Source organism: Myotis nattereri (assembly GCF_964212035.1).
Source record: "Myotis nattereri genome assembly, chromosome: 5".
NCBI classification, from domain to species: domain Eukaryota; kingdom Metazoa; phylum Chordata; class Mammalia; order Chiroptera; family Vespertilionidae; genus Myotis; species Myotis nattereri.
Window position 1 is genome coordinate 102487070 of NC_138080.1, and position 24360 is coordinate 102511429.

A 24360-nucleotide genomic window follows, 5' to 3' on the forward strand; every position below is an offset into this window, starting at 1 on the left:
GGATGGAGAAAACTGCGGGAGGAGTGGGTTTAGGAAGGAGGAACTGCCGGGGTCCAACCCCAGCAGGTCCAGGGGTTCCCAAAGGCGTAGACGGAGTCGGCGAAGAAGGAAGGACACGGAGACAGTGTTCAGTTGATCAGCAGCCTAGCCAGGATCTCCAGCCAAGTTCTGGTCTCGATCTCCAGAGAGGTTCTGCTCTGGATCTCCAGCCAGGTTCTGTGTCCATGTTCTCTTGCTAGGTTCTCCAGCCAGGTTCTCCAGATTCTCCAGCCAGGTTCTGTAGCCATGTTCCCTCGCTAGGTTCTCCAGCCAGGTTCTGTCCAGGTTCTCCAGCCAAGTTCAGTCACCAGGTTCTAGTCAGGTTCTCTTGCCAATTTCTGTAGTTAGGTTCAGTCCAGGATCTTTTGCCATGTTCTCTCCAGCGAAGTTCTTCTGTCTGTAGGTTCTGTGTAGGTGCTGTCTTCTTTCTGTCTCCTAAGTTCTGTGTCTTGCTGTCTTATTACATCTGTATTTATACCAGTTGATTCAATCCTATCAATCTCTATTACAAAGGTTAGGGTGTTTCTTATCTCCATTCCAGGGAGTAAAGATTATGTAGCTTAAGCATGATTGTTTGTAGTTGAAGTGATTAACTACCCGCCTGGCACTTAGTTAAGGAGTTTCATCCCCTCCCTGACTTCAGGGAAAAATTCCTACCTGGGGAAACAACCTTTCTAGGAGAGGCATCCCCTCCCTGACTTCAGGGAAAAATTCCTACCTGGGGAAACAACCTTTCTTGGAGAGGTGACCTTGGTTAAAACACACAGCGCTAAGGGGAGCAAACATATTAAGAACAGTATGCCATATATGCCAGGTCCTTTGAAACAGCAAGGATGGACCGGCTCCCGGCAAATTCCCCCTTTTTTATTTTTTAAAAGCAGGCATTAAAAAGAAAAAACCTGAAATGCTCTCTTGTATCCATTTTAAGAGTAGGATTGGCACTTTCCGCTATTACCTGAGGCCTGATCTATCACCCCAGGGAGAACTTGCCAATCCTGCACTTTCCCGGGGTGGAAAGGCTGCAGTGGGGTTAAGGATAAGGCTCCTTGGGCCTACCTCCTCCCATGCCTTTACATTTACCTTTCCTTCCTCAGAAAAGCATGGACATACTTCTTGTATAAAACGTTCTGTCTGACTAGGAGTAACCTTAATTCCTCTGCTAGCAAGCATATGTGTTAAAAGATCAATACAGAGTCTTATTTCTTTAGACTCAGTATGGCACATCTTCTTAATCTAAGAATCAATACAGAGTCTTCTTTCTTTGGACTCAGTATGGCACATCTTCTCAATCTAAGAATCAATACAGAGTCTTCTTTCTTTGGACTCAGTATGGCACATCTTCTCAATCTAAGTTCTGTACTATCCACCTTCTTACCCTACTTATCCTCTGTAGGGGGGTCTGCAGTACCCTGGTGGAGTCCTATCCGTCCCGAGTGTGGGGGTTCTCAATGGGGGGGGGGGGGGGCTTACCTAGGGGAATCCTGTTTCAGGAGTTCCCAAAGGTGTGGACGGAGTCGGCGAAGACTATCCACCCTCTTCCTACGGTGGAGTCCTATCCGTCCCGAGTGTGGGGCGCTTGCCTAGGGGAATGGGGGGCTTACCTAAGGGTCCCTGTTCGGGCGCCATATGCTGGGATCCAGCCCCAGCGGGTCCAGGGGTTCCCAAAGGCGTAGACGGAGTCGGCGAAGAAGGAAGGACACGGAGACAGTGTTCAGTTGATCAGCAGCCTAGCCAGGATCTCCAGCCAAGTTCTGGTCTCGATCTCCAGAGAGGTTCTGCTCTGGATCTCCAGCCAGGTTCTGTGTCCATGTTCTCTTGCTAGGTTCTCCAGCCAGGTTCTCCAGATTCTCCAGCCAGGTTCTGTAGCCATGTTCCCTCGCTAGGTTCTCCAGCCAGGTTCTGTCCAGGTTCTCCAGCCAAGTTCAGTCACCAGGTTCTAGTCAGGTTCTCTTGCCAATTTCTGTAGTTAGGTTCAGTCCAGGATCTTTTGCCATGTTCTCTCCAGCGAAGTTCTTCTGTCTGTAGGTTCTGTGTAGGTGCTGTCTTCTTTCTGTCTCCTAAGTTCTGTGTCTTGCTGTCTTATTACATCTGTATTTATACCAGTTGATTCAATCCTATCAATCTCTATTACAAAGGTTAGGGTGTTTCTTATCTCCATTCCAGGGAGTAAAGATTATGTAGCTTAAGCATGATTGTTTGTAGTTGAAGTGATTAACTACCCGCCTGGCACTTAGTTAAGGAGTTTCATCCCCTCCCTGACTTCAGGGAAAAATTCCTACCTGGGGAAACAACCTTTCTAGGAGAGGCATCCCCTCCCTGACTTCAGGGAAAAATTCCTACCTGGGGAAACAACCTTTCTTGGAGAGGTGACCTTGGTTAAAACACACAGCGCTAAGGGGAGCAAACATATTAAGAACAGTATGCCATATATGCCAGGTCCTTTGAAACAGCAAGGATGGACCGGCTCCCGGCAAGGAACAAGGGTTCTCTGGGGCATGTTGAGTCTTCCATGCCTCTTACATGTCTGAGAGATGATGCTGGCCAGCTTGCTGTAGGAATCTGGAGCTTGGAAAGAGATCAGGGCTGAAGATACGTGCACGGGAGTTGTTGGCTATAGATAGTATTTCAAGACATGAAGCCGGATGAGATTACCAAAGGGAAATATCAAGACTGAAGAAGACCAAGAAATGAGCCAGGGGGTCCTCAGACAGTAAGAGGGTGCAGAGAAGAGGAAAACAGGTGATTCTGAGGAGTGACCAGAAAGGTGGGGGGAAACCCGAGGGTCTGGACACCACGGGAAGGAAGTGTATCAAGGCGGGGGGGGGGCGGGGGGAGGGTTGTCAGCCCTGTCAGGTCAACGATGAAGAGGCCTCAGAGTTGACCACTAGCTTTAGTGACCCAGGAGACACTGGTGACCCTGACTGTGGAGGGCAGCTTTGGACAGGACTGGGGGGCCAAAGTTGTGAGTCTGGGAAGAAAATGGAGGAGAGGAACTAGAAACAGCACATATAGACAGTTCTTTCCAAATTATCACCCATTCTTGCCCTAGCTGGTTTGGCTCAGTAGATAGAGCGTCAGCCCTCGGACTGAAGGGTCCTGGGTTCCATTCCAGTCAAGGGCATGTACCTCGGTCACAGGCCCGGTTCCTGGCCCTGGTCAGGGCGAGTCTGGGAGGCAACCAATTGACCTGTCTCTCTGACATCAGTGTTTCTCTGTCTCTCCCCTTCCCTTTCACTCTCTAAAAATCATTGGGGAAAAAAATATCCTCTGGTGAGGATTAACAAAAGAACAACCCATTCTCATTATTTCATATGTTAGTATTCCCATTTACATTCATCACGGTTAGAGGGTTTTGATTGGCGATCACATGATGTGTTCTGCGAAGCAATGTATGTGTAACGAAACCAATTTTATCGTAGGCTAATGATATGCAGGAGTTAAGTTCCTAGGGCCGCTCTTCAGCATTATGTGAAATGACAGTGGACGAAGAGACATTATTCGAGGACCTGCTGCAAGTGTCCTGGGACAGGGCTGAGGCTTTGATTCTGTTTTTTGAAGCTCCTTGGCTGATTCTCATATGCTGCCGGGACTCAGAATTACTGGATGAAGCACCAACTTTTTTTTTAATAATAATATATTCTTGCAAGTATTACATATGTCCCCCTTTTTTCCCCCATTGACCCCCTCCAGCCCGCTCAACTTCTTTTTTTTTTTTTCCCCCAGTAATTTTGCTGAGAATTGGAGGTGGGGGGAAGGCACTCTCATGGGCTTTTTGTGAGAATAAAAATTGGTACAATCTTTTGAAGCTAATTTGGTACTATTCCTATTGTAAATGTGTTTATTCTCTGAGCCAGTAGTTCCTCTTTTAGGAACTCTATCCTACACAATTAATAGACAAGTTCACAGAAGTGTGTTTGTTAAGAATCCTCACTGCAGCATTGACTGTGGTAGCAAAAGAATTGAGAACAATTCAGAAGTTTCCCATGAGTGGTCTGGGGAACCACTAGTACCCTACCGTAAAGAAACCTACTACTATACCATGGAATACTGTGCTGTCCTTTAAACAGTTGAGGTAAGTGAAAAATATAAGCAGTAATACAACTAAAAAAATTATTAAAAATTGAGGTTAATCTTTATACACTTACTAGGAAAGGTGAAAAGCTTGTAGACCAATATATATGATGCAGGACCACATTGCATTAAAAATAAGTTTATGGCCCCAGCTGGTTCGGCTGAGTGGATAGAGCATTGGCCTGCGGACTGAAGGGCCCTGGGTTCCATTCGGGTCAAGGGCACATGCCCGGTTATGGGATCCCCAGCAGGGGCGTGCAGGAGGTATTCTCTCTCATCATTTATATTTCTCCCTCTCCCTTCCTCTCTGAAATCAAGAAAAAAATATTTAAACAAAAAAACAAATAAGTTTGTGTATATATACACATAAATAAAAACAAATTTGTAGATAAGTAGGGGACAATATCTGCAAGTGTGTGAGCTCTTAGCAGCAGTTACCTCTGGGGAGTAGGATTAGAGAGACGGGAACTCTCACTTCTTATTTTATAAATTTGCAATTGAGGGAATTATTGATCAAAGGGTTAACATTTCCTTTGTTTTATTTTGTAGTATATTTCCAAAAAATACAAATTTTAAAAAGTTACAAACTTTAAAAATAATATTCAGCCTGATCCTGACAGGCCAAGGTTCCTTTGAAAAGTAATAGAGTTCTTTGGGTGAAGTAAAACCGGTCTGCAGGCTGGGTTCACCACCTGGCCATGGTTATAGAATTTCTGGTGTGTCAGTCACCCCTGACTCCAGCCCCCAACTGGGAAATGACGAAGGAGTGGATTGTCAATGGGCATTGGCTCTTTGACATTGCTTTGACCTCTTCTACATCTCTTCAGCTGCCAGCTATCCCTTTTTATTTTTTAATTAATGGCTTTTAGTCAAATTGCCACTGTACATATTTATTGTACACATAATTAAAAAAATAAATGAAATCACTATTGATAATTTGCTAAGTGTCCTCTTAATATTTTGGAGAATGTCCATATTTATTTTGATAAACATAGAATTATTTATGAAGTTTGTACACTGTATTGTCACTCACCTTTATGTCATAAGTACCTTTCCATTTTATTAATTTTTTTCAGGGACCTTTTTTTAATGGCTGTATTAGTGTATCATGTAAATATAACATACTTATTTGAGCATATATTTTCTGTTTGACCTTGAGCAAGTTACTTAACCTCTCTGTTTTCTCTTTTATATAAGGGGGCAGTAGTAGAATACCCTTTATAGAGGTAGTGTAAGGATTGAACCAATAAATAGATATAAAGTAATTAGGATAGTGCTTGGTAAAGAGTAAACATCAAATAAGTGCTCATTTATTTTTTATATTATTATCATGGTTTTGTACAAATGCATCTTTGCTTTAATTTCTTATATTATTATTATGAGTTATTATAAGGGGAATTATTGGTCAAAGGGTTAACATTTTAAGGCTCTTAATGTACATGGTCAGATAGCCCTCTGGTTAAGGCTCTTCTAAGTTACATTTCTAGTAGAGTATGGGGGTTCCTATTTCTTCATATCCTCTGAAGTATTATTTATTTTGCTTTACTTTGCTCTTTACCAAAACAGATGACCTTAAGCATCTATCATGTCCTTGAGCCTCTGTCTAGATTAGAACTCAATTCTGGTCTTTCTCCTAGCTATACTCAGACAGATTGACTTTGGGTTTGGAAATTGATCCTGGTTTATTTTGTGTTTGTTTGCTTCAAAGTGAAGAGCCTTTGTTGTATAACAGGTAAGTAAGTTTAACCCGTTCACATTTATTGTGGTTTGCTCTTCATTACGCTTCTTGTTTTCTGGTAGTGGATGTCGCAGGCCACCAACCCAACAGATACTTGTGAGGTGCTGACCTAGAGTCTCTGGGGTCTGTTCCAGAAACCACTCAGATCGAGGACCCCCGGGTGCAATGGCGGCGGGAGCAGGAGCACATGCTGAAGGATTACCTGGTGGTGGCCCAGGAGGCCCTGAGTGCGCAGAAGGAGATCTACCAGGTGAAGCGGCAGCGTCTGGAGCTGGCACAGCAGGAGTATCAGCAGCTGCATGCCGTCTGGGAGCACAAGCTGGGCTCCCAGGTCAGCTGTGAGTACCCACCACCACCACCACCACCACCACCAGGACCCACCCTCCACCACCACAAAGCGGGAGGGAATGGCTGCCCCAAGTCCTGCCTGTACTGCCTTTCAGATCTGCCCACTTTCCTCTTTCTCCACTCCTTGTGCAAACCATCTCTTCCTGTGCCCTGCCGTGATTCATTTGCCATTTTCCTTGCATTTTCTTTCATTCGTCATCATCTCAGAATGCCAACCAGGTTACATTATCTCCTTGTTTACAACCCTTCAGTGGCTGGATAGATGGAGAGTTAGTGATAGATGGAGAGTTAGTATTTAATGGCTCTGGAGTTTAAGACTGGGAAGATGAAAAAGCTCTGGAGATGGATGGTGGTGATGCTTGGACAATATGAATGTACACTTAAAGGTGGTTAAAGTGGTAAATTTTACATTAAATATATATTTTACCACATTAAAAAAAATATATATGTTTTTATTGATTTGAAAGATGGAGAGATAGAGAAAAATATTGATGACAGAGAAACATTCATCCGCTGTCTCCTGCACGCCCCCTACTGGGAATCAAACTGGCAACCTCCTGGTGCCTGGGACAACTAAGCCACATCAGCCAGGGCTATTTTACTACAATTTAAAAAAAAAATCTTCAGTGACTTCTCATTGCTCTTTTCATGGCCCCTGCCAGCCATGCCCACCCCATCTCATGCTGTCAGTCATTAGGCTCACCCTCTGCTCCGGTAGTCTACCCTGAAACTTTTCCCCTCGTCCTTGCGATTCCCCGGCTTAGAATGTTTTTCTGTTGATCCTTTTGCACAACTGGTTCCTTCTCACCCTTCCAGTTTTATCCTTCATTGCCTCTGAGAGGCTTACTGTAGCAACTCCATCAGCAGACTCCCCTCCCCGAAGCCCCAGTAATGCTCTTTGTTTATTTCTTCATCGCATGTATCACAATATATCTGCTTATTTTTCTGTCTATATTTCCGTATTTGTCTGCCAGGGTTTTTCAACCTCAATACTACTGACATTTGGAGCCAGATAAGTCTTCCTTGTAGGGGCCTATATATTGTGCACCTTTAGCAGCATCCCTGGTCTCCACCCACTAGATAACAGAAGTAACCCCCACCCCAAGTTGTGACAACTAAAAATGTCTCCAGACGTTGCCAAATGTGTCCTCTGGGGCAAAATTCTCCCAGCTGAAAACCACTGGTCTAGGTAACATGATTACCTTAGAACATCTTAATGGCTGAATAAATATTCTTTTTGGTTGAAAACACTTTCCAGAATGTCTTGAGAGTATGGACTCTGGAGCTGGACTGCCCAGGTCCAAATCCAGGATATGCAACTGACTAGCTGTGTGACCTCACACAAGTCATGCCACTTCCCTCTGTCTCAAATTCTTCACGTGTAAGTGGACATAATAACAGTATCACCTTCAGCTATGGGGCTGAAAGTAGTTAACAACAGGAAAGTGTTTGGAATAGTACCTGTCGTATCCTTAAGCTCTCAGACAATCACAGTTATTATTTGATACTATTAATTCATTGACATGACAAAAATTTTGAACAGATGCTTGGGACCAGTAAGATTGAACTCATGATCAATGATAGGAAGTTAATGATGCAGTCCTATCATGTGACTTCCAGGTGTTCCTGAGAGCACCATCAGGCTCAAAGACACCACTATTTTGAATGTTAAAGAACTTCAACCTGGCCCTTGACAGTGTTTCTCAATGGTTAGACCACTGGCCCTTGAACCAAAAGATTGTGGGTTTGATTCTAGGAAATGTGGGTTGTATTGGAGAGGCAACTAATTGATGTGGCTCTCTCACATCAATGTTTCTCTCTCTCCCTCTCTCTCTCTCTCTCTCTCTCTGTCCCTCCCTCACCCCCCCTCCACTCTCTCTAACACAAATGGAAAAAATATCCTCCAATGAGGATTCACACACACACACACACAGAACTTATATTTGAAGGGACTAGGGTCATCTCAGGTAACCTGATGTGAGATCCAAGCCCGCCAGGAATTGGGGCATCCCCCAGCCTAAGCGTCCCCAGTTAAAAGAGGTGGCCCAAGCCTCCTCATGACTGTCTTCGGGTTTTACAAGCCAGGTTTGCCTTCCAGGTCCAGCTCTTGAGCACGCCGATAGACCGGTGAGGCCACATGCCTGGCTTCTAACGCAGATGGATTGCCAGGGCCTGTGAGAGTTTTGCCACCTGCCCTTGGTTGTTGTGGGCCCTGCCCTGGGGATGGAGACTTCGTTGTCACCCCTGGTCCAATCCCTAGCTCGATGGAGAAGGAGGCGAGAACTACCGTTTAGTGTGTGCCTGTTCTATTCCTGTAGGGCAGTGTGCTGGGGGCACTCTACATGTGTCGTCTAAAGTAACCTCCCTCCCCACTTGCACACACGCATAGACACGTACAGTCCTGCGAGATGCTGCTGTTCTCATGCTACAGGGAAAGAAACTGAGGCCCAAAAAAGGGAAGTCATTTCCTCCCGGTCATTGGTAAAAAGTGATGGAGCTAGCCTTTATACCTGGGAGCATCTGACCTCAGAACCAATTCTCTTCATTTAATCCGAGTCAGCCAGTCCACTTCCAAGGTTCTTTTTTTTTTTTTAAAATTCTTTTTTTATATATATATATATATTTTATTGATTTTTTAGAGAGGAAGGGAGAGAGAGATAGAGAGATAGAAACATCGATGAGAGAGAAACATCGATCAGCTGCCTCCTGCACATCTCCTATTGGGGATGTGCCCGCAACCCAGGTACATGCCCTTGACCGGAATCGAACCTGGGACCTTTAAGTCCACAGGCCGACGCTCTATCCACTGAGCCAAACCGGTTTCGGCCACTTCCAAGGTTCTTGCATTACACTGGGTCCTCCCGTCCCCTGAAAGGTGAGAACTTAGAAGAGCTGGGTTCTTTTGGACCTCACCGTGTTCCTTCCTCACTACTGGTTAGAGGAAATTTGAAAAATAAATTATTGGGAGCCTTACAGTTCAAAATGCCAGTGAACTACCCACCTGATTTCACTGACTCCTGAAACTAGGAAAAGATTAGAAAAAGGTCTTTAAAAGCATACACACGTAGGGACAAGCAGACTTGGAGAACAAAGTAGCAATACAAGGTCTGGCCAAAGTAAATTTACAGTTGTATGTGAAAAACTGAACTTATTCTTATGTTATTACTTATGAAGTATTTTCTATATAAGCAACTGTAAACCTACTTCTGCCCACCCTATGTAATGTGGAAGCTGGGAGGCAGAGGGACAGGTGACAACCTATCTGGTAGACAGACCTATCGGAGAAAAGAAAAAAATGGGCTGGTAATGGAAACAACAACAACACTATAATCTGTAAAGAACACCCACAGTCCTAGCTGGTCTGGCTCAGTGGATAGAGCGTCGGCCTGCAGACTGAATGGTCCCAGGTTTGATTCCGGTCAATGGCACATGCCTGGGTTGTGGGCCCGACCCTCAGTAGGGGGTGTGCAGGAGGCAGCCAATCAATGATTCTCATTATTGATGTTTCTATCTCTCTCTCCCTCTCCCTCCCTCTGTGGAATCAATAAAAATATATATTTAAAAAACACCTGCAGAAGCCTTGCGAATTGGGAGAAGCACGTGTTTCTGGGAGTGAAATTGAGAATGAAGTGAGGAGGGTCCCAAGTAAGAGGATTGGATGAAAGTTGCTTCTGAAACAGACCACCTGATCTCCTCCCCGGATTGGTAACTGCCCAGCCCCAACCCGCAAAAGACGGGAGGTTTATTTTTTGGAGAGAACAAAAGAGAGTTTGGACTGCAGGACACAAGGCCAGGTTCACTGCGGGGCCGCACCAGACTGAACACGTAGTGATTAAGGGAACGTCGACAGGCAGGATTTGGAGACCCCAGCCCCCAGGTACCACTCGGTCCCCAGACTGGTGCCAGGCTATTACCTCCCAGGCTGGACAGTAGAAGAGTCTGGGGAAAGCTGAACAGAGAAAAGAGATAAAAAGAGAAAAGAGCCGAACCGGTTTGGCTCAGTGGATAGAGCGTCGGCCTGTGGACTGAAGGGTCCCAGGTTCTTTTCCGGTCAAGGGCATGTACCTTGGTTGCGGGCACATCCCTACTGGGGGGCGTGCAGGAGGCAGCTGATCGATGTTTCTCTCTCATCGATGTTTCTAACTCTCTATCCCTCTCCCTTCTTCTCTGTAAAACATCAATAAAATATATTAAAAAAAAAAGAGAGAGAAAAGATGTAAAGATACTGACATTGAGGATTCCTGGATGAAGCAGTACAGCCAAATCACGTACCCCGTCGCCCAGTCAACAAGCTCCAATCCAGCCAGCTTTTAGGGCCCCACCCTTAGATGTGAGCCGGCTGCTGAGATCCAGATGCCCGAGGGAAGCCTCGGATGGGAAAAATAAGAGATTAAAACAAACACGTGGCGATGGGAAGGCCTTGGAGGGAACGGGGAGTGTGCATGGAGAAGAAAACTACACGACCATGAAACACGAACAGGATGCTGCATTTATAAAAGGAACCCGCAGAGAACGCAGAGGAGCCTTTGGCAATTAAAATCCTTCGGGGGAAATGAAAACATCTGAAGGAAGACCAGAAAGTAAAAGGGAGGAACTCCTCTGAAAAGCAAAATGAAAAAACAATGAGATGAAAAATAAGGGGACGATATAAAGCACCAGGCCAGGAAAACCGAGTAGTAGAAGTTCAGAAAGAGCAGAGGAAATGGGGAAAGAAGCATCAAAGAAATTATTCAGGACAAGTTCTCAGAACAAATGGAGGAGAGTTTTTAGACTGAAAGGGTTCAGGGAGTGCCCAACACCGTGGATCAAAGTCAGCCACACCACGTCATACCATGGTGCAACTTCAACACTGGGAACGACTCAAGATCCTAAAAGTTTTCCGAGAGAAAACCAGGTCCTAGAAAAATGATAGCGCTGGGCTTCTGGATGGATGGTGACCCTGGAAACCTAAAAGACGATAGAGCAATGCCTTAAAAAATTTAAGGACAGTCATTTCCGACCTAGAATTTTATATCCAGCAAAACTACTTATAAACTAGTGTAGGATAGAATGAAGGTATTTTTAGAGATGCAAGATTTCAAAAAATTGACTTCCTTCTCATTTTGGTGCCCTGCCAAAATGAGGGGCTAGGCCCCAGAGGGGAAGGCATGGTATTTAGGAAAGAAGAGAGTGGCAAGGAGGGGAACCCAGGATGCCAGCTGTGCACGGAGAGCAAGCAGCTCACTCTGAAGCCGGCACATGCCTTGGCAGGACAGAGCTAAACAGAGGAATGGGGTGTACTGGCCTGGACTCTGGGAGGAGATTTAGATAACTGGCAGAGTGTGAGGTTAAACCAGTGATAAGTTTGTAGGCAGTCATAAAAATGACAATTATTAACTCTAGAAAAAATAAATGTGCTGGAAAGAAAAAGTGAGTATCGTCGGCTATGTGCTTCTGCCCCGAATAGTGTTTACAGAGTAAAAGTAATGCAAACACTGACGCTTGCTTCCACCCAAACGATGTGTGGTGTAGGGGCTGCGAAAGGGAGGAGCCTAAGCCTCTAGCCTCCAGAGCAGTGTTCTCAACTTGTGGGTCGAGACCCCTTTGGCAGTCGAACGACCCTTTCACAGGGGTCGCCTAAGACCATCCTGCATATCAGATATTTACATGACGATTCATAACAGTAGCAACATTACAGTTATGAAGTAGCAATGAAAATAATTTTATGGTTGGGTCACAACATGAGGAACTGTATTTAAAGGGCCAGAAGGTTGAGAACCACTGCTCCAGAGAGACAAGTTTAAAAATAACTCCTAACACTGAAAAAATCTAGAAGCAGCAAAACACACATATTGTTAAACACAAGAAACTGGCTGAACATGTTTAAATGGTTCTCTCTTAGGGAGTGAGATATGGGGATAGGATTCTATGAAATGCATATATATATTTATATACATATATATGTATTTATATATAGCAAAACCTGTACTGTGTTGGACCATTAAACTGTGTTCATATACAGGATGGGGCAAAAAAGTAGATTTATATTTGTGAGTACATGAAACAGTTCTTGTATTATTATTTTTATTATATTTATTTTTTGTTTTGTTTGTAAATTAAATATATTTTTTATTGATTTCAGAGACAAAGGGAGAGGGACAGGGAGATAGAAACATCAATGATGAGAGAGAATCATCAATCAGCTGCCTCCTGACACCCCATACTGGGAATCGAGCCGCAACATGGGCATGTGCCCCGACTGGAATTGAACTGTGACCTCCAGGTTCATAGGTTGATGCTCAACCACTGAGCCACGTGGCTGGGCTTATTATTTTTTAAAAATATATGTTTTTATTGATTTTAGAGAAAGGAAAGGGAGATGAAGAGAGAAATATCTATTGGCTGCCTCCTGCACGCACCCTATTGGGAACTGAACCCCCAACCTGGGCATGTGCCCTGACCGGGAATCGAACCGTGACCTTCTGGAACCGTGACCTCCGGGAATCGAACCAGTGGGATTAGGCTCAACCAACTGAGCCACACTGGCCAGGGCGCTTGTATTATTATTATTTATTAATTATTACATTATTTTTCATAGGAACAACTGTAAACCTACTTTGGAGACTTGAAAGCTGGTCTCTAAGGTCCTGTTGAAATATAAAATCCTTTTTGTTGGAGTGTTAGTGAGGGGACACGAACACAGGGGAAGCTGACAGCCTCTTTCTTAATTGGGTATTTAGTTACTTTTTGGTGTATTTCTTTCTGGTCTTTCTAGATGTAGCATGTGTGTATTTGTTTACTGTGTATTTTTTCCTAATTTGTTATTCTTTTTTTATAGTTTTTTATAAACTATTGTTTTTACATAACAGTACATTTTAGACATTTTTCCTTGTTCTGTACCCTTCTGCTCCATCATTTTATTTATTTATTTAAATGTATCTTTATTGTTGAATGATTACAGATGTCTGTCTGTCCCCCTCTTTACCCCCTTCAACCCCCATGCCCTACCCCCCTGGCCTACCACCGCACTATTGTCTCTGCGCCATCATTTTAAATCACATACGTTGTATAGTCCCCATTTCATGCATGTACCATATTTATTTAACATACCCCACATGGTTGGACATTTAGGTTATTCACAAATACTCATTCCTCTCTGGGTTTATCTAGATGGCCAAATGTGCCAATTTTCCCAAAGTGTGTTTCTTCTACAGAACCTTTTTTTTCTTCTTTTTCATTGCAGTGGTCTCCGGTTCGTCATCCAGCTCTAAGTATGACCCTGAGATCCTGAAAGCTGAAATTGCCACTGCAAAATCCCGGGTAGGGCCTCCTGGTCTGTGCTATGGATGGGGGTCACGGAGGCAGCCTTAGGTTACTAGCCCCCCTGTGAGACAGAGTGGATGCTCTGACCAGGCAGGGGCAGCCAGTGCTGACTCACAGGCCCTGAATAGTAACAGTAGTAGCAGCAGTAGGTTGTCGTCATAGTAACAGTAGTGGTAACAGCAGCCACCCTGTCGCTAGCATTCCGTGTATGCAAGGCGCAGTGCTGAGAGCTTCATGTGTAATTCCCCATGTCCTCATGACAGCCCCGTGAAGTAGCTCCTGTCAAGATCTGCATTTAAAGATGAGCACGCAGAGGCGTAGGGGGGACGGTATCTTGCTCAGGGACGCGGGTGTACTCCAGAGTCCGTGGTGTAGTGCGCTATCTTAGCTACTGCCAGCCCTGCGTGATCCTGTTTAACTACTTCGCGGTACCTTTTACTGATGAGGAAACTGAGTCCCCGCGTGGTGCTCAAGGTAAAGCCGGCATTTTGAACACTGGTTTAATTCCGTTTCAGATAGGTTCTGCAAACTCAGATGCCTGTAAGAAAACTTAAAAGGGAAGAGATGCAGGGGGAGGCAGTAGGAAGCAGTGGGGACTGTGACCTAGAGAGGGGAACCCTTTCTACCAGGGTAGTTGAATCTCAGCTCTAGCCTACCGTGGCCATGCAGGAATGTGGGCTCGGTGTTGGCAGATCTTCTAGTATTTTCAGAGAACTCTATATCTAGGCTTAGTATGTGAAATTTCTCAACATTTAATTATTAGCAACTAATTTTTTAAAACTTAATAACACTGCAGGCCAAACGAAAGCATTCCTGCTGGCCGGATCTGGCTCCCGGGCCAGGTCTCCCCCTGAAGTTATTGCATTTCTTTTTGCATCCATGCACAGCACTCCCATGCCCAGGACCTGCTTTCAGTAACTCTCGGCTCTGGAAATTGCCATCATCCACCAGAACAGGAAAGGGAGGCTCAGAGAGGCGTGGTGGCTTGAGACAGGTCACCCAGCCGGGCGGGGGGAAGGCCAGGCCCTGTCCCATCAGCCAGCTCCTGTCCACTTCCTGTTTCCCTGGCGCGAGGGCTGGCTGTGGATGACCCGCAGGGCAACCAGGCTGGGATGCCGACTGAATGGGCAGCTGCAGAGGCCAAGGCAGCACTGGGGTATTGTGACCACGGTGACCCAAGGGTTGTTGATCTGAGTCATTATATAGGGGCGGCAGGTAGGGAAGGGGGGCCTCTGGGCTCCCCTCAGGGAGAAGCAGCTTGCAGCTCCACATGGCCTCTGACCTAGCCCCGTGTGTGGTCTTCCATCTTCCAGGTCAACAAGCTGAAGAGGGAGATGGTTCACCTCCAGCAGGAGCTGCAGTTCAAAGAGCATGGCTTCCAGACCCTGCAGAAGTGAGTCCACCTGCCCTCTCGGGCTCCCCACATGCTCCCCTCCTGCCTCCTTCTCTTCCCCGCAGCCCCCCCCCCCCTTCTCGAAATGTGGCTCTCTGATCCCTGGATCTCAGTTCTTTCCGCTGGCATTTACCGAACATGCCATCACCAAGTTCGGGTTTTACAGAGAAGCGGGATCATTTCCGAGCACAGAGTTTGCACCGTCCCCTGAATTCCTGAAGCCGGCAAAGGCCCCTTCCTCCGTTCAGTTGAGGTTTATGAGCCAGTTGTAGAAAAAAGTATTGAGCATTTCTGTGTCCCCGTCTCATCCTCTCCACCAGAATCCCACATGCACAAAAACAAAACCAGCTCTTTTCTTTCCCCCACGGCCCCGAAAACGGAGCTTCGTCTGGTGGGCTCCACCGAGGGCACAAGCATCTCCCACAATGAATTACTGGAAGCACGTGCGCGATGCCATGCACACTGTACTTTGGGGTGACTTGGGAATGTCCAGGGAACCTGGACCAAATGAATGTTTCACTGTTAGAAGCCGACTTGCAGCTAAGCAAGACAGAGAGCTCTGTTGGGGCTTTTGTCATTGTTGTGATTGTACCAAGAGCAGTTACCCTGTGCCCGGAGCACTTCCGTGTTTCTGCATGGGTGACCTCGTGTTATCCTGGCTACCGCTCGGTCAGGAATGTTCTTTTAGCTCACGCCATCTTGTAGATGAGGAAACTGAGTCACGTAGTAGGTGCCCAATCAGTGTGAGTTTACTGTTACTATTAACCACGCGTATAACCCAGACCGAGGCATTGGGCACGCCCAGCATCTCCTCGGGGCTCCTCGGGCGGGCATCCTAAAGGCGCCTGCTGGCTCTCTTGGAAGCTCCAGGGGGGGACATTCAGTAGCTTTCTCTGTGCTCACGGACATCTCACTCAGAATCCAGGGAAGTCACTCCGTCCAGACAGTGGCATCTGTGGTCACTTGCTCTCTCCCTGACTCATCCTCTGAACCTCAAGTCCACTCCCGTCTACCTGTGGCCGGAGTGCCAGGCCTTTGGATAGCTCCCTCCAAGTCCTATTACTCTCGGGAACTATGACCACCAGCTGAGGGACCTGCTGATCTTATTAACATCTCCCTCCCACCCCATCGCCAAGCCCCCACTGCCTGGGGTGACTCACCATGAACCTTCTCTCCCCAACACAAGGTTTAGAAAGTATGGCTTTGTATTACAGGTTGTACACAAGACATTTTTTATGTTATAAATTCTGGTTTTCTATATAAGTGCTTATGTAGATATGCTATTTATATATGCATATCTATGTATGCCAATCCTATCTCTCAAACCAGATTCTAATCTCTTTAAGATAAGGGACCTTGCCCAGCTGGTTTAGCTCAGTTAAAGCATCGGCTCTCGGGACTGACGGATCTTGGTTTGATTCTGGTCAAGGGCGTGGATCCCAGTTGCAAGCTTGATCCCAGGACCTGGCCAGGGCTCATGCAGGAGGCAGCCAATTGATGTCTCTCTTTCTCTCTGTCTCTCTCGCTCCCCTCCACTGTCTCTAAAAAAATCAATGGGAAAAATATCCTCGGGTGAGGATCAACAAGAACAAAAAGAAAGATAAGGGACTTTGTTTCTGCTTCTTGGCAATCTTCAGTAGTGCCTCGGAGAGTGGAGGGCAGTGATGTGAGCTTAGAAAATGCCTGTTTTTGACCTACAGAGCAAGTAGCCTCCTCAGGCCTCCGCTTAGCAGCGGGGCAGCTTCTGAGCACACACCTTAGGGGCTCGTTCTCCTCAGCAGGTGCCCGCCCGCCTCCCCCTCCTGCAGTCCTCAGGAGCTTCTGGTGAGAACCCTTCCCATTATGCTCTGAGCCACCACAAACCTGTTTTACCACTTTGTCACCCTGTCTCAGCATTGAAAATTCTTGTCGTTTGGTAAGCTGAGCTGAAACCCCAAAGACAAGCCTCCTATTTTTTCCCTCTCCCTCCGCCCTCCTGATGTTTGATATCAGCCCCGATACGATTCCAGCGCAGCTCTGGCTGCCCACGCTCCAGCCGGAAGCCAGCTCCCCGTGTTCCATGCCAGGAACATCTGCCTTAATGCACACCTTGGCTCAGAGGGGTAGGAATGCAGCCTCCAAAGGTGACGGCCTAGGTTTGAATCCCAGTTCCCTGGGAACTTGGGAAAGTGACATCAGCCCTCTGTTAACTGTAAAGATGGAATTGGAAAATTCACGCCAAATGCGTGACAGTGCCTGGCACCCACGGGTGTAAGGGGGGTGGGTGACCGCTAGCAAGTCGCCTGCTTGAACTTGGGAAGGAACTCGGATGAACTGGAGTCTATTCCAGGATTATCACTGCCTCATTCTCCTCCTTCCATTGTCTTTAGGCCTGAAGAGAAGTTTTTGTTCTGCCTACTTTATAGATGAAGTACTGGGGGGTGGGGGGGAGGTTTAAAATATACCCAAGGCCTCCAAACTGGTAAGCGTCAGAGCAGGGCTTAGAACCCACCGCTATTGGATTCGGAAGCTCATGTCCTAATATGTCCCTTCCTGGCATCATCCTAGGTAACCCCCTCCCCATCCAGAAAACATAAGCCCCTTAATAGGGGATAATACAGTCACTTCCTCCTACCCTTCTCTTTCTCTCTGCATTCCATGGGGGACAGTGAAACGTACCATTTCTTCAATTCATTGTCACCTACCCATTTTCAAAAGAAAAGGTCGATGGGGACTGGAGGGTACCTCTTAGGGGAGAATGAAAATCAAGACGAAAGCTGGGCATGGGGGCTGCCCGCTGCCTCGAGCCCGTGTAAATAGGAAGGAGTTGAGGCTTGGCACACCGCCCCCGTAGGAGCAGGGCAGCATGGTGTCTTTCTGCATGTCCCCAAGGCCGCCCTGCCCGGGTGAGAGCTACCTGGACAGGATGGAGAGGAGGTGGCTTCGGTCAGAGCCTTTGCCCGCTTCTCTGTCTATGGCTGTGCTGTGGCCGCCGGGCTCCTGTGACTGCAGTGCACAGAGAAAGGACAGCTGCTCAATTTGGAAATCCTAAAACACGCACACCCCTCGCACCCCCTCTTACCCCCCCAACCACACAACTTTTCTTTTTCCTAAAAAAAAAAGAAGAAAAAAAAAGATTCATTCACTGTGTTCATAATGGTGACCCTTTGTTCCCCTCCCCCTCCCCACCCCAATCCCAAAAGAGTTCCTCTCCGAGCTGCTCTCAGAGCCAAATTCCAGAGCCTGGGTTGCTAAGGCCCCTGAGAGAAATCAGGTAGAGGCTGTGCGAGGAGCCGAGGCGCAGACAGACCGCTTCTGTCTCGCCCTGCTGGGCATTCACAGCCATCCTCACTGCTGGCAGAGGCCAGCCGGGCACAGCCCCTCCCCGGAGCCCCCAGCCCCTGGATGTGCTCAGATAAACGGTGTCTCCCCTCACCACCACCCCTTTGGGGGCAGGGCCGCCTCCAGGCCTGGACACTCGCTCCCGGGACCCTCCTCTCCTCGGAGCATCTTGGGCGGCCTCCGCTGCGGAAAGCTCCCTTTAGACCAGTTTCTCAAACTAAATCTGAGACCAGATTTAAGGTACCCGAGCTCGCGTGACCTGGCAGGCTGGCCCAGGCCCGAGTCCTCGAAAGGAATGGACGGGCTGTTTTCAGTGGGAGACACAAATGGGGCTTTGTTTTCTTTCTGAGGAGCTGAAATAACGGACAGGGAGCAGGAGGGCTGTGCTGTGGAGACCAGGACGCAGTCCCTCCGTCCCTCTCTCCTTCTCTCTCTCTCCTGCCCAGAGACACAGCCGATGAGACCAGGATGGGGACCTGCTCCAGGTCCTGATTCCCCACTCAGGTTATTTTTAGCTCAGGACGGTTGGCGTGTAGCTGGACACAGAAAGGAATGCCCCTGAGCAGTTTCTGTTCCTTGGATAATGGGCTTGTGGTGTTCCCTCCACTGTCGAGCTGCTTTTTCTCCACCCTGGATCAAGCCTCCCTGCCTTTGGCAAAAGTGTGAAGCAGTTAAAACTCTGTGCCCCCTGGACCTTGTCATCACCCCCGCCTCCTTCCCTGGGGGCTGGGACCCCGGCCATTCTGGTGTGGTCTGACCTTCCGAAAACATCATGACCCTTCGCTTTTTGTATTTTCCCCCCATCACAGTGACCCTGTGTGTAGGACCTGGATGAGCCGGGGAGCACTCCAGGCGAGAAGTATTTTAATCCCTTACATTTGTCTACAGCAGCGGTTCTCAACCTTCCTAATGCCGCGACCCTTTAATACAGTTCCTCATGTTGTGGTGACCCCCAATTTCATTGTTACAAATTGAACATAAAGCATAGTGATTCATCACAAAAACAATATGTAATGATATATGTGTTTTCTGATGGTCTTAGGCGACCCCTGTGAAAGGGTCGTTCGACCCCCAAAGGGGTCACGACCCACAGGTTGAGAACCACTGGTCTACAGCTTACAGGCTCCCTGTTCACCCCCCCATTTTCCATCCTTTATCCCCCTTGATGTTCCTCACTGCTCTGTGACATGGCTGGGCAGGTGACATTTTCCAGCTTTTCTTAGAGGAGGAAATAGGCTCCTGTGGCTGAGGGCCATGCCCAAGGTCAAGATGCTACTGGCATCCAGTGGGCAGAGGCCAGGGATGACATCAAACATAGGACAGCCCCCTACAAAAAGGAATGATCCGGCCTCAACGATCAAGAGTTCTGAGGTTGAGATAGCCGGATTAAAGGACTGGTCTATGCCAGACACTAAAGCTACTCAAGCATGCAAGCCTGCCAGAGTCAAGGGCACGATCACACAAATTATTAATTATAACAGCGTAATGAATGCAGTGTTTCAGCTAGGTGCAGTGTGCTCTGGGAACACCTGGCCCAGCCTGGAGGACCCTGGGAGGTAATCCGGGAAGGCTTCCTGTAAGAGCTCACACTTAGAGGACCCTGGACTTCAAGAGTGGTCTTGCTTCTACAGCCCCACACTAGGGACATTTGCAATTGAACATGGTCCTTCTTTGCCTTATTCCATAGGCAGGACAGAGAGAGGAAAATTTTTGAGAGAAGGAAGCTCTGTGGTCTGTGCTTTTCTCCTGGGACACCCAGTTTCTCACCCCATCTTTTTTTTATTTTTTTATTTTTTTACGGAGAGGAAGGGAGAGGGATAGAGAGTTAGAAACATCGATGAGAGAGAAACATCGATCAGCTGCCTCCTGCACACGCCCTACTGGGTATGTGCCTGCAACCAAGGTACATGCCCTTGACCGGAATCGAACCTGGGACCCTTGAGTCCACAGGCCGACGCTTTCTCCACTGAGCCAAACGGGTTAGGGCTCTCACCCCATCTTTGACCTTTCCCGTTGATTGTCTCCTAGAATTGACAAGAAAATGTCTGACGCTCAGGGCAGCTACAAACTGGATGAAGCTCAGGCTGTCTTGAGAGAAACGAAAGCCATCAAAAAGGCCATCACCTGTGGAGAAAAGGAAAAGCAAGATCTCATTAAGGTACCAAAGTGCCCATGATGTGGGCTCCATCTCCATGTCTCCTGGGCACCTTCCTATGCCAGGGAGTTCAGAGCGCCAAGGCTTAAGTCAGATGGACCAGGGAACCCTGGCTGTCAGCTTCTCCATGTCACAGCTCTCTCGTGGGCAAAGTGGGGATAAATCCTGGGTCATTCCTGGCAGGGCTGCGGTCAGGATTAAATACGATCATGGTAAAGTTACTGAGTATGGACTGTGCTAGCACTTTGCTCGTCTCGTTTAGTCAGCACGATAGCCCTAGGAGATGGGATCTGTGATTATTCCCATTTTGCAGGAGAGGACGCTAAGGCACAAAGAGGTTCATGAACTAGCTCAGATCACACAGCTAGGAAGTAGCGGAGCCAGGGGATCTCAGGCAGTGTGGCTCCAGAGCCAGTGTCCACACCAGTCTTTCCCATGGAAGGGGCCTGGCACCTAGCAAGTACCCATCACTGCTGGCTCTTTACAGAGAAGTAGGAAGCGTGGGTGAGCCTCAGTTCCTACTGAATTACCAAAGGTGGCAGGCAAGGCACATGGAGAGTGAGAGACCCAGCGCTCCCTCCCGAAAAGGTGTGTTACTGACTCTGTCCTCCCCGTTCAGAGCCTTGCGATGCTGAAGGACGGCTTCCGGACCGACAGAGGGTCCCACTCTGACCTGTGGTCCAGCAGCAGCTCTCTGGAGAGTTCGGGTTTCCCGCTGCCAAAGCAGTACCTGGACATGAGCTCCCAGACGGACATCTCGGGAAGTGTGAGTAGCAGTGCCGGTTGCTGGGGGCCTCGTGAGGGACCGCCCCCAGGAGACTGCTGGGATGATGGCCACCTCCTTGTGACTCACTTGGGGAGCCGGCTGGTGGCTCTCAATGGGGCTGGCGGCGCGCGCTCGCTCTCTCTCTCTCTCTCTCTCTCTCTCTCTCTCTATTTTCTCATTGATTCTTAAGAGAGAGTGGAAGGGAAGGGAGAGGAGGAGAGAGAGAGAGAAACATAATGACACATCAGCTGGCCGCCTCCCGCACGTGCCCAGACCTGGGGCCAGGATCTAACCTGCAACCTAAGGTATGTGCCCTTGACTGGGAATCGAACCCATGATCCTTCAGTGCACAGGCCGACACTCTAACCACTGAGCACACCGGCCAGTGCTGGAGCTCCGTTCTTTTGAAGAGCTTCTGGCCCCAGCGTGACAGCAGATGGTGGTCTGAGGAAAAGCCGGCACTGACTCCACATCCTTGGTGCCACTGGGCCCTGTGCTTGTGTCTAGACGCTGCACAGAAAGGGTTTTTGAAGGACCAAGTGTCTTTCCTTCATGCTGTTTTGCAGCACTATTCTGTGTTTCTCTCACCAGCTGGAAAACAGGGCATTCTCCTCCTATTGGTCCTAAAACAATGCGTGCAGCTTGCGGACCACTGCTGACTCCCCAGTTCCCAAGCTCCGTCCGGTCCCATGGTGAATGGTGCAAGCTCTGTCCAGACGTAGCTCGTGAAAGCAAGAGCAGGCAGTCCGTGGCTTTGGGGAGCTTTTGTTTCCTAGAGCAGGTGACATTGAACGAACTCGCCGCCCGGCCTCTGTGGCTAAAATGCTCTTCCTATCTGACTTCTATAGCTGTGTTCCCACTTGTGATGAGAAGCTATGTCCACGTCTGATTGGGTGAGCCTTCTAGCTTCTTGCTGCTCCCGACAGCAAACAGGCCTTCCGCTTTCCTCCCCCTCCACCCATGTGCCAGCTCCCTGCCGCCTGTGGGCCAAAATATTTGAGAACGAGTTGTGTGCCTCCTTCCGGTTCTGGAACCTTCTCCTTGCTCACCCAGTGTCTCAGTCCTGACTGCAGCCTCCTGAGTTTTCGGTCGACCTCCTCCCCAGTGCCCCCAGAATGGCTTTTCTTGTGTATTGGCTGTCCCTGACCAGCTGTCCTCCGTGCTTCTGTGGCTTGAATGGGCTCCAAGCCGTTTGCGGCTGCGAGATGATATTCTGGGCCCTCAGCTTCTCTTCTAGGCGTGACTGATGTCTGCGTTTGGGGCTCTTCCCATGGCCTGAAGGAAGGAAAGCGTTTTTGCCACCTAACTAGCTTCCTTGCGATGCGATGCGCACAGCCAGCTCAGTAATTGGGGGCTATTCTTAGCTACGTCCCACAAAAGCCTCACATATTTCCTGAGCTCCTGAAACGCCCCTGGGCACTGGCCACAGCAGCCACGTAACCATCCTGACTGTTCTTCCCTCCAGTTCGGCACCAGCAGCCACAATCAGTTGGCGGAGAAGGTCCGATTGCGCCTTCGATACGAAGAGGCTAAAAGGAGGTAATTGGCCGGGGGTGAAGGGTCCTAACAGTAGAATTACTGTTGCTGAGGGTCTGCTCTTGCCTCCGTTTTATACGCGTCTTGCTTAATCCTGCAGAGATTGTGAAGATGGGTGTTATAATCATCATGTTGTAATCCTCTCTGAAACTCAGAGAGGAAGTGACTGACCCACAGACACTGAGCTGGATAAAGGGTGGAGCTCTGCTCTGGACACACGTCTGGTAAACCTCAGAGCCTGCTTATCTTTTCACCTGCTGGCCGCAGTGTCTGTCATCAGGGTTCTCCAATGATCCCCTACGCAGTTTGGTTTGAAGGAACACAACTGGGGTTTTAGCAACAGGCCAAAAGGGCTATGGGTCCTACCCCTGGGAGCAAGCTGTGCTTATAAACCGCGGGGTCCCTGGTGACTAGAGAGGTTCTGTGACTTCACAGAACTCAACCCCACACAGTTGAGTTCCACTGCCACAAATAAAAAAAACTACTTTTTTTAATCCTCACCCAAGGATATTTTTCCATTGATTTTTAGGGAGAGTGGAAGAAAAAGGGAAAGACAGAGAGAAACATCCATGTGAGAGAAACACGTCGATTGGTTGCCTCCTGCACGAGCCCCCACCAGGGCCCAGGCCAGGAAGGAGCCTACAACCAAGGTACGTGCCCTTGACCGGATTCGAATCTGGGACCCTTTGGTCCGCAGGCTGCCGCTCTATCCAGAGCCAAATCTGCTAGAGCACACAAATAAAATAATACTCAGAGATGACATATTGAGAGCATCTGTTAGAGTCAGACATTGTACTAAAACATTCACATATAAAAAATAATAAAAATTTAAAAAATGAAACATTCACATATGCATTATCTCATTTAATATTAAAAGCAATGTATAGGATAGCTTGTATTATCTCCATGCTAGGGAAGAGAAAGGTAAGATATTTAATGATTCTTCAATGTGGTGAAGTCAGAATTGGAACCCTGGACAATCTGGCCTCAAGTCCTTCATCTTTCTATCACTGAGCCAGCCTTGCTAGGAAATAGCCCACAGGACATTGTGTAGGTGAATGAAGCCAGGCATATGCATCCATTTTCCTTAGACTAAGTTCCTGGCCAGGGACCTTCCCAAGCCAGTCCAGATAGAGTGTGGCAGTGCCCAGGTCTGGCCTCTGTGAACTCCCTGGGAGCAGAACCCTTTGCTGCAAGGCAGAAATTCGATAGAAACTAGAGGGAGTAAAAAAAGGGGGGGATTTGCTGAGACACTTGGCTGGGGAGTGGGCAAACTGAGAAGTATCTCTCTATGGAATTTTCACTACACAGCACAGGTCTCACCAGGTCTCACTGGGGGGGGATTTGTTGGCTTATTGAACTCAAGTCCTGGGTAAGCCAGCTTCAGGCACAGCTGTATCCAGGGACTCAAATGATGATATAAAGACTCAGTAGTCTCTCTTTTCTCCATCCTGCCTGCCTTTGTGTTGAGCTGCAGCATTTCTAGGCTTGCCTACTACCAGGTTAGCAACCCCAGTGGAAAGAGCACCACCCACCTTTCCCAAAAGTTGTAACAAGTTTGGCGTCTGAGACACCCTGGCTTTTCTGGGTGAACCAATCATTTTTGTAGGGTGGGGAGAATTGGAAGGGATCGGAAGGCCTAGGCAGGGTAATGTGCCCAGTTCTTGGAGGGAGATTGGTGTCAGCTTTGT

General features: G+C 47.9%; 1 protein-coding gene across 2 annotated transcripts in view; it reads left to right on the plus strand.

Annotated features, from left to right (window-relative positions):
- The window catches only part of WWC1 (WW and C2 domain containing 1), a gene marked incomplete at its 5' end in the record, with an annotated part of 121399 nt that overhangs the window by 58174 nt on the left and 38865 nt on the right, over window positions 1-24360 (plus strand). For both annotated transcript variants that reach the window (XM_081092167.1, XM_081092168.1), the window contains 6 exons: window positions 5983-6186; window positions 13419-13495; window positions 14812-14891; window positions 20241-20370; window positions 20987-21133; window positions 22599-22672. In XM_081092167.1, the coding sequence (XP_080948293.1) occupies window positions 5983-6186; window positions 13419-13495; window positions 14812-14891; window positions 20241-20370; window positions 20987-21133; window positions 22599-22672 (712 nt within the window). The remainder of the gene's footprint in view (window positions 1-5982; window positions 6187-13418; window positions 13496-14811; window positions 14892-20240; window positions 20371-20986; window positions 21134-22598; window positions 22673-24360) is intronic.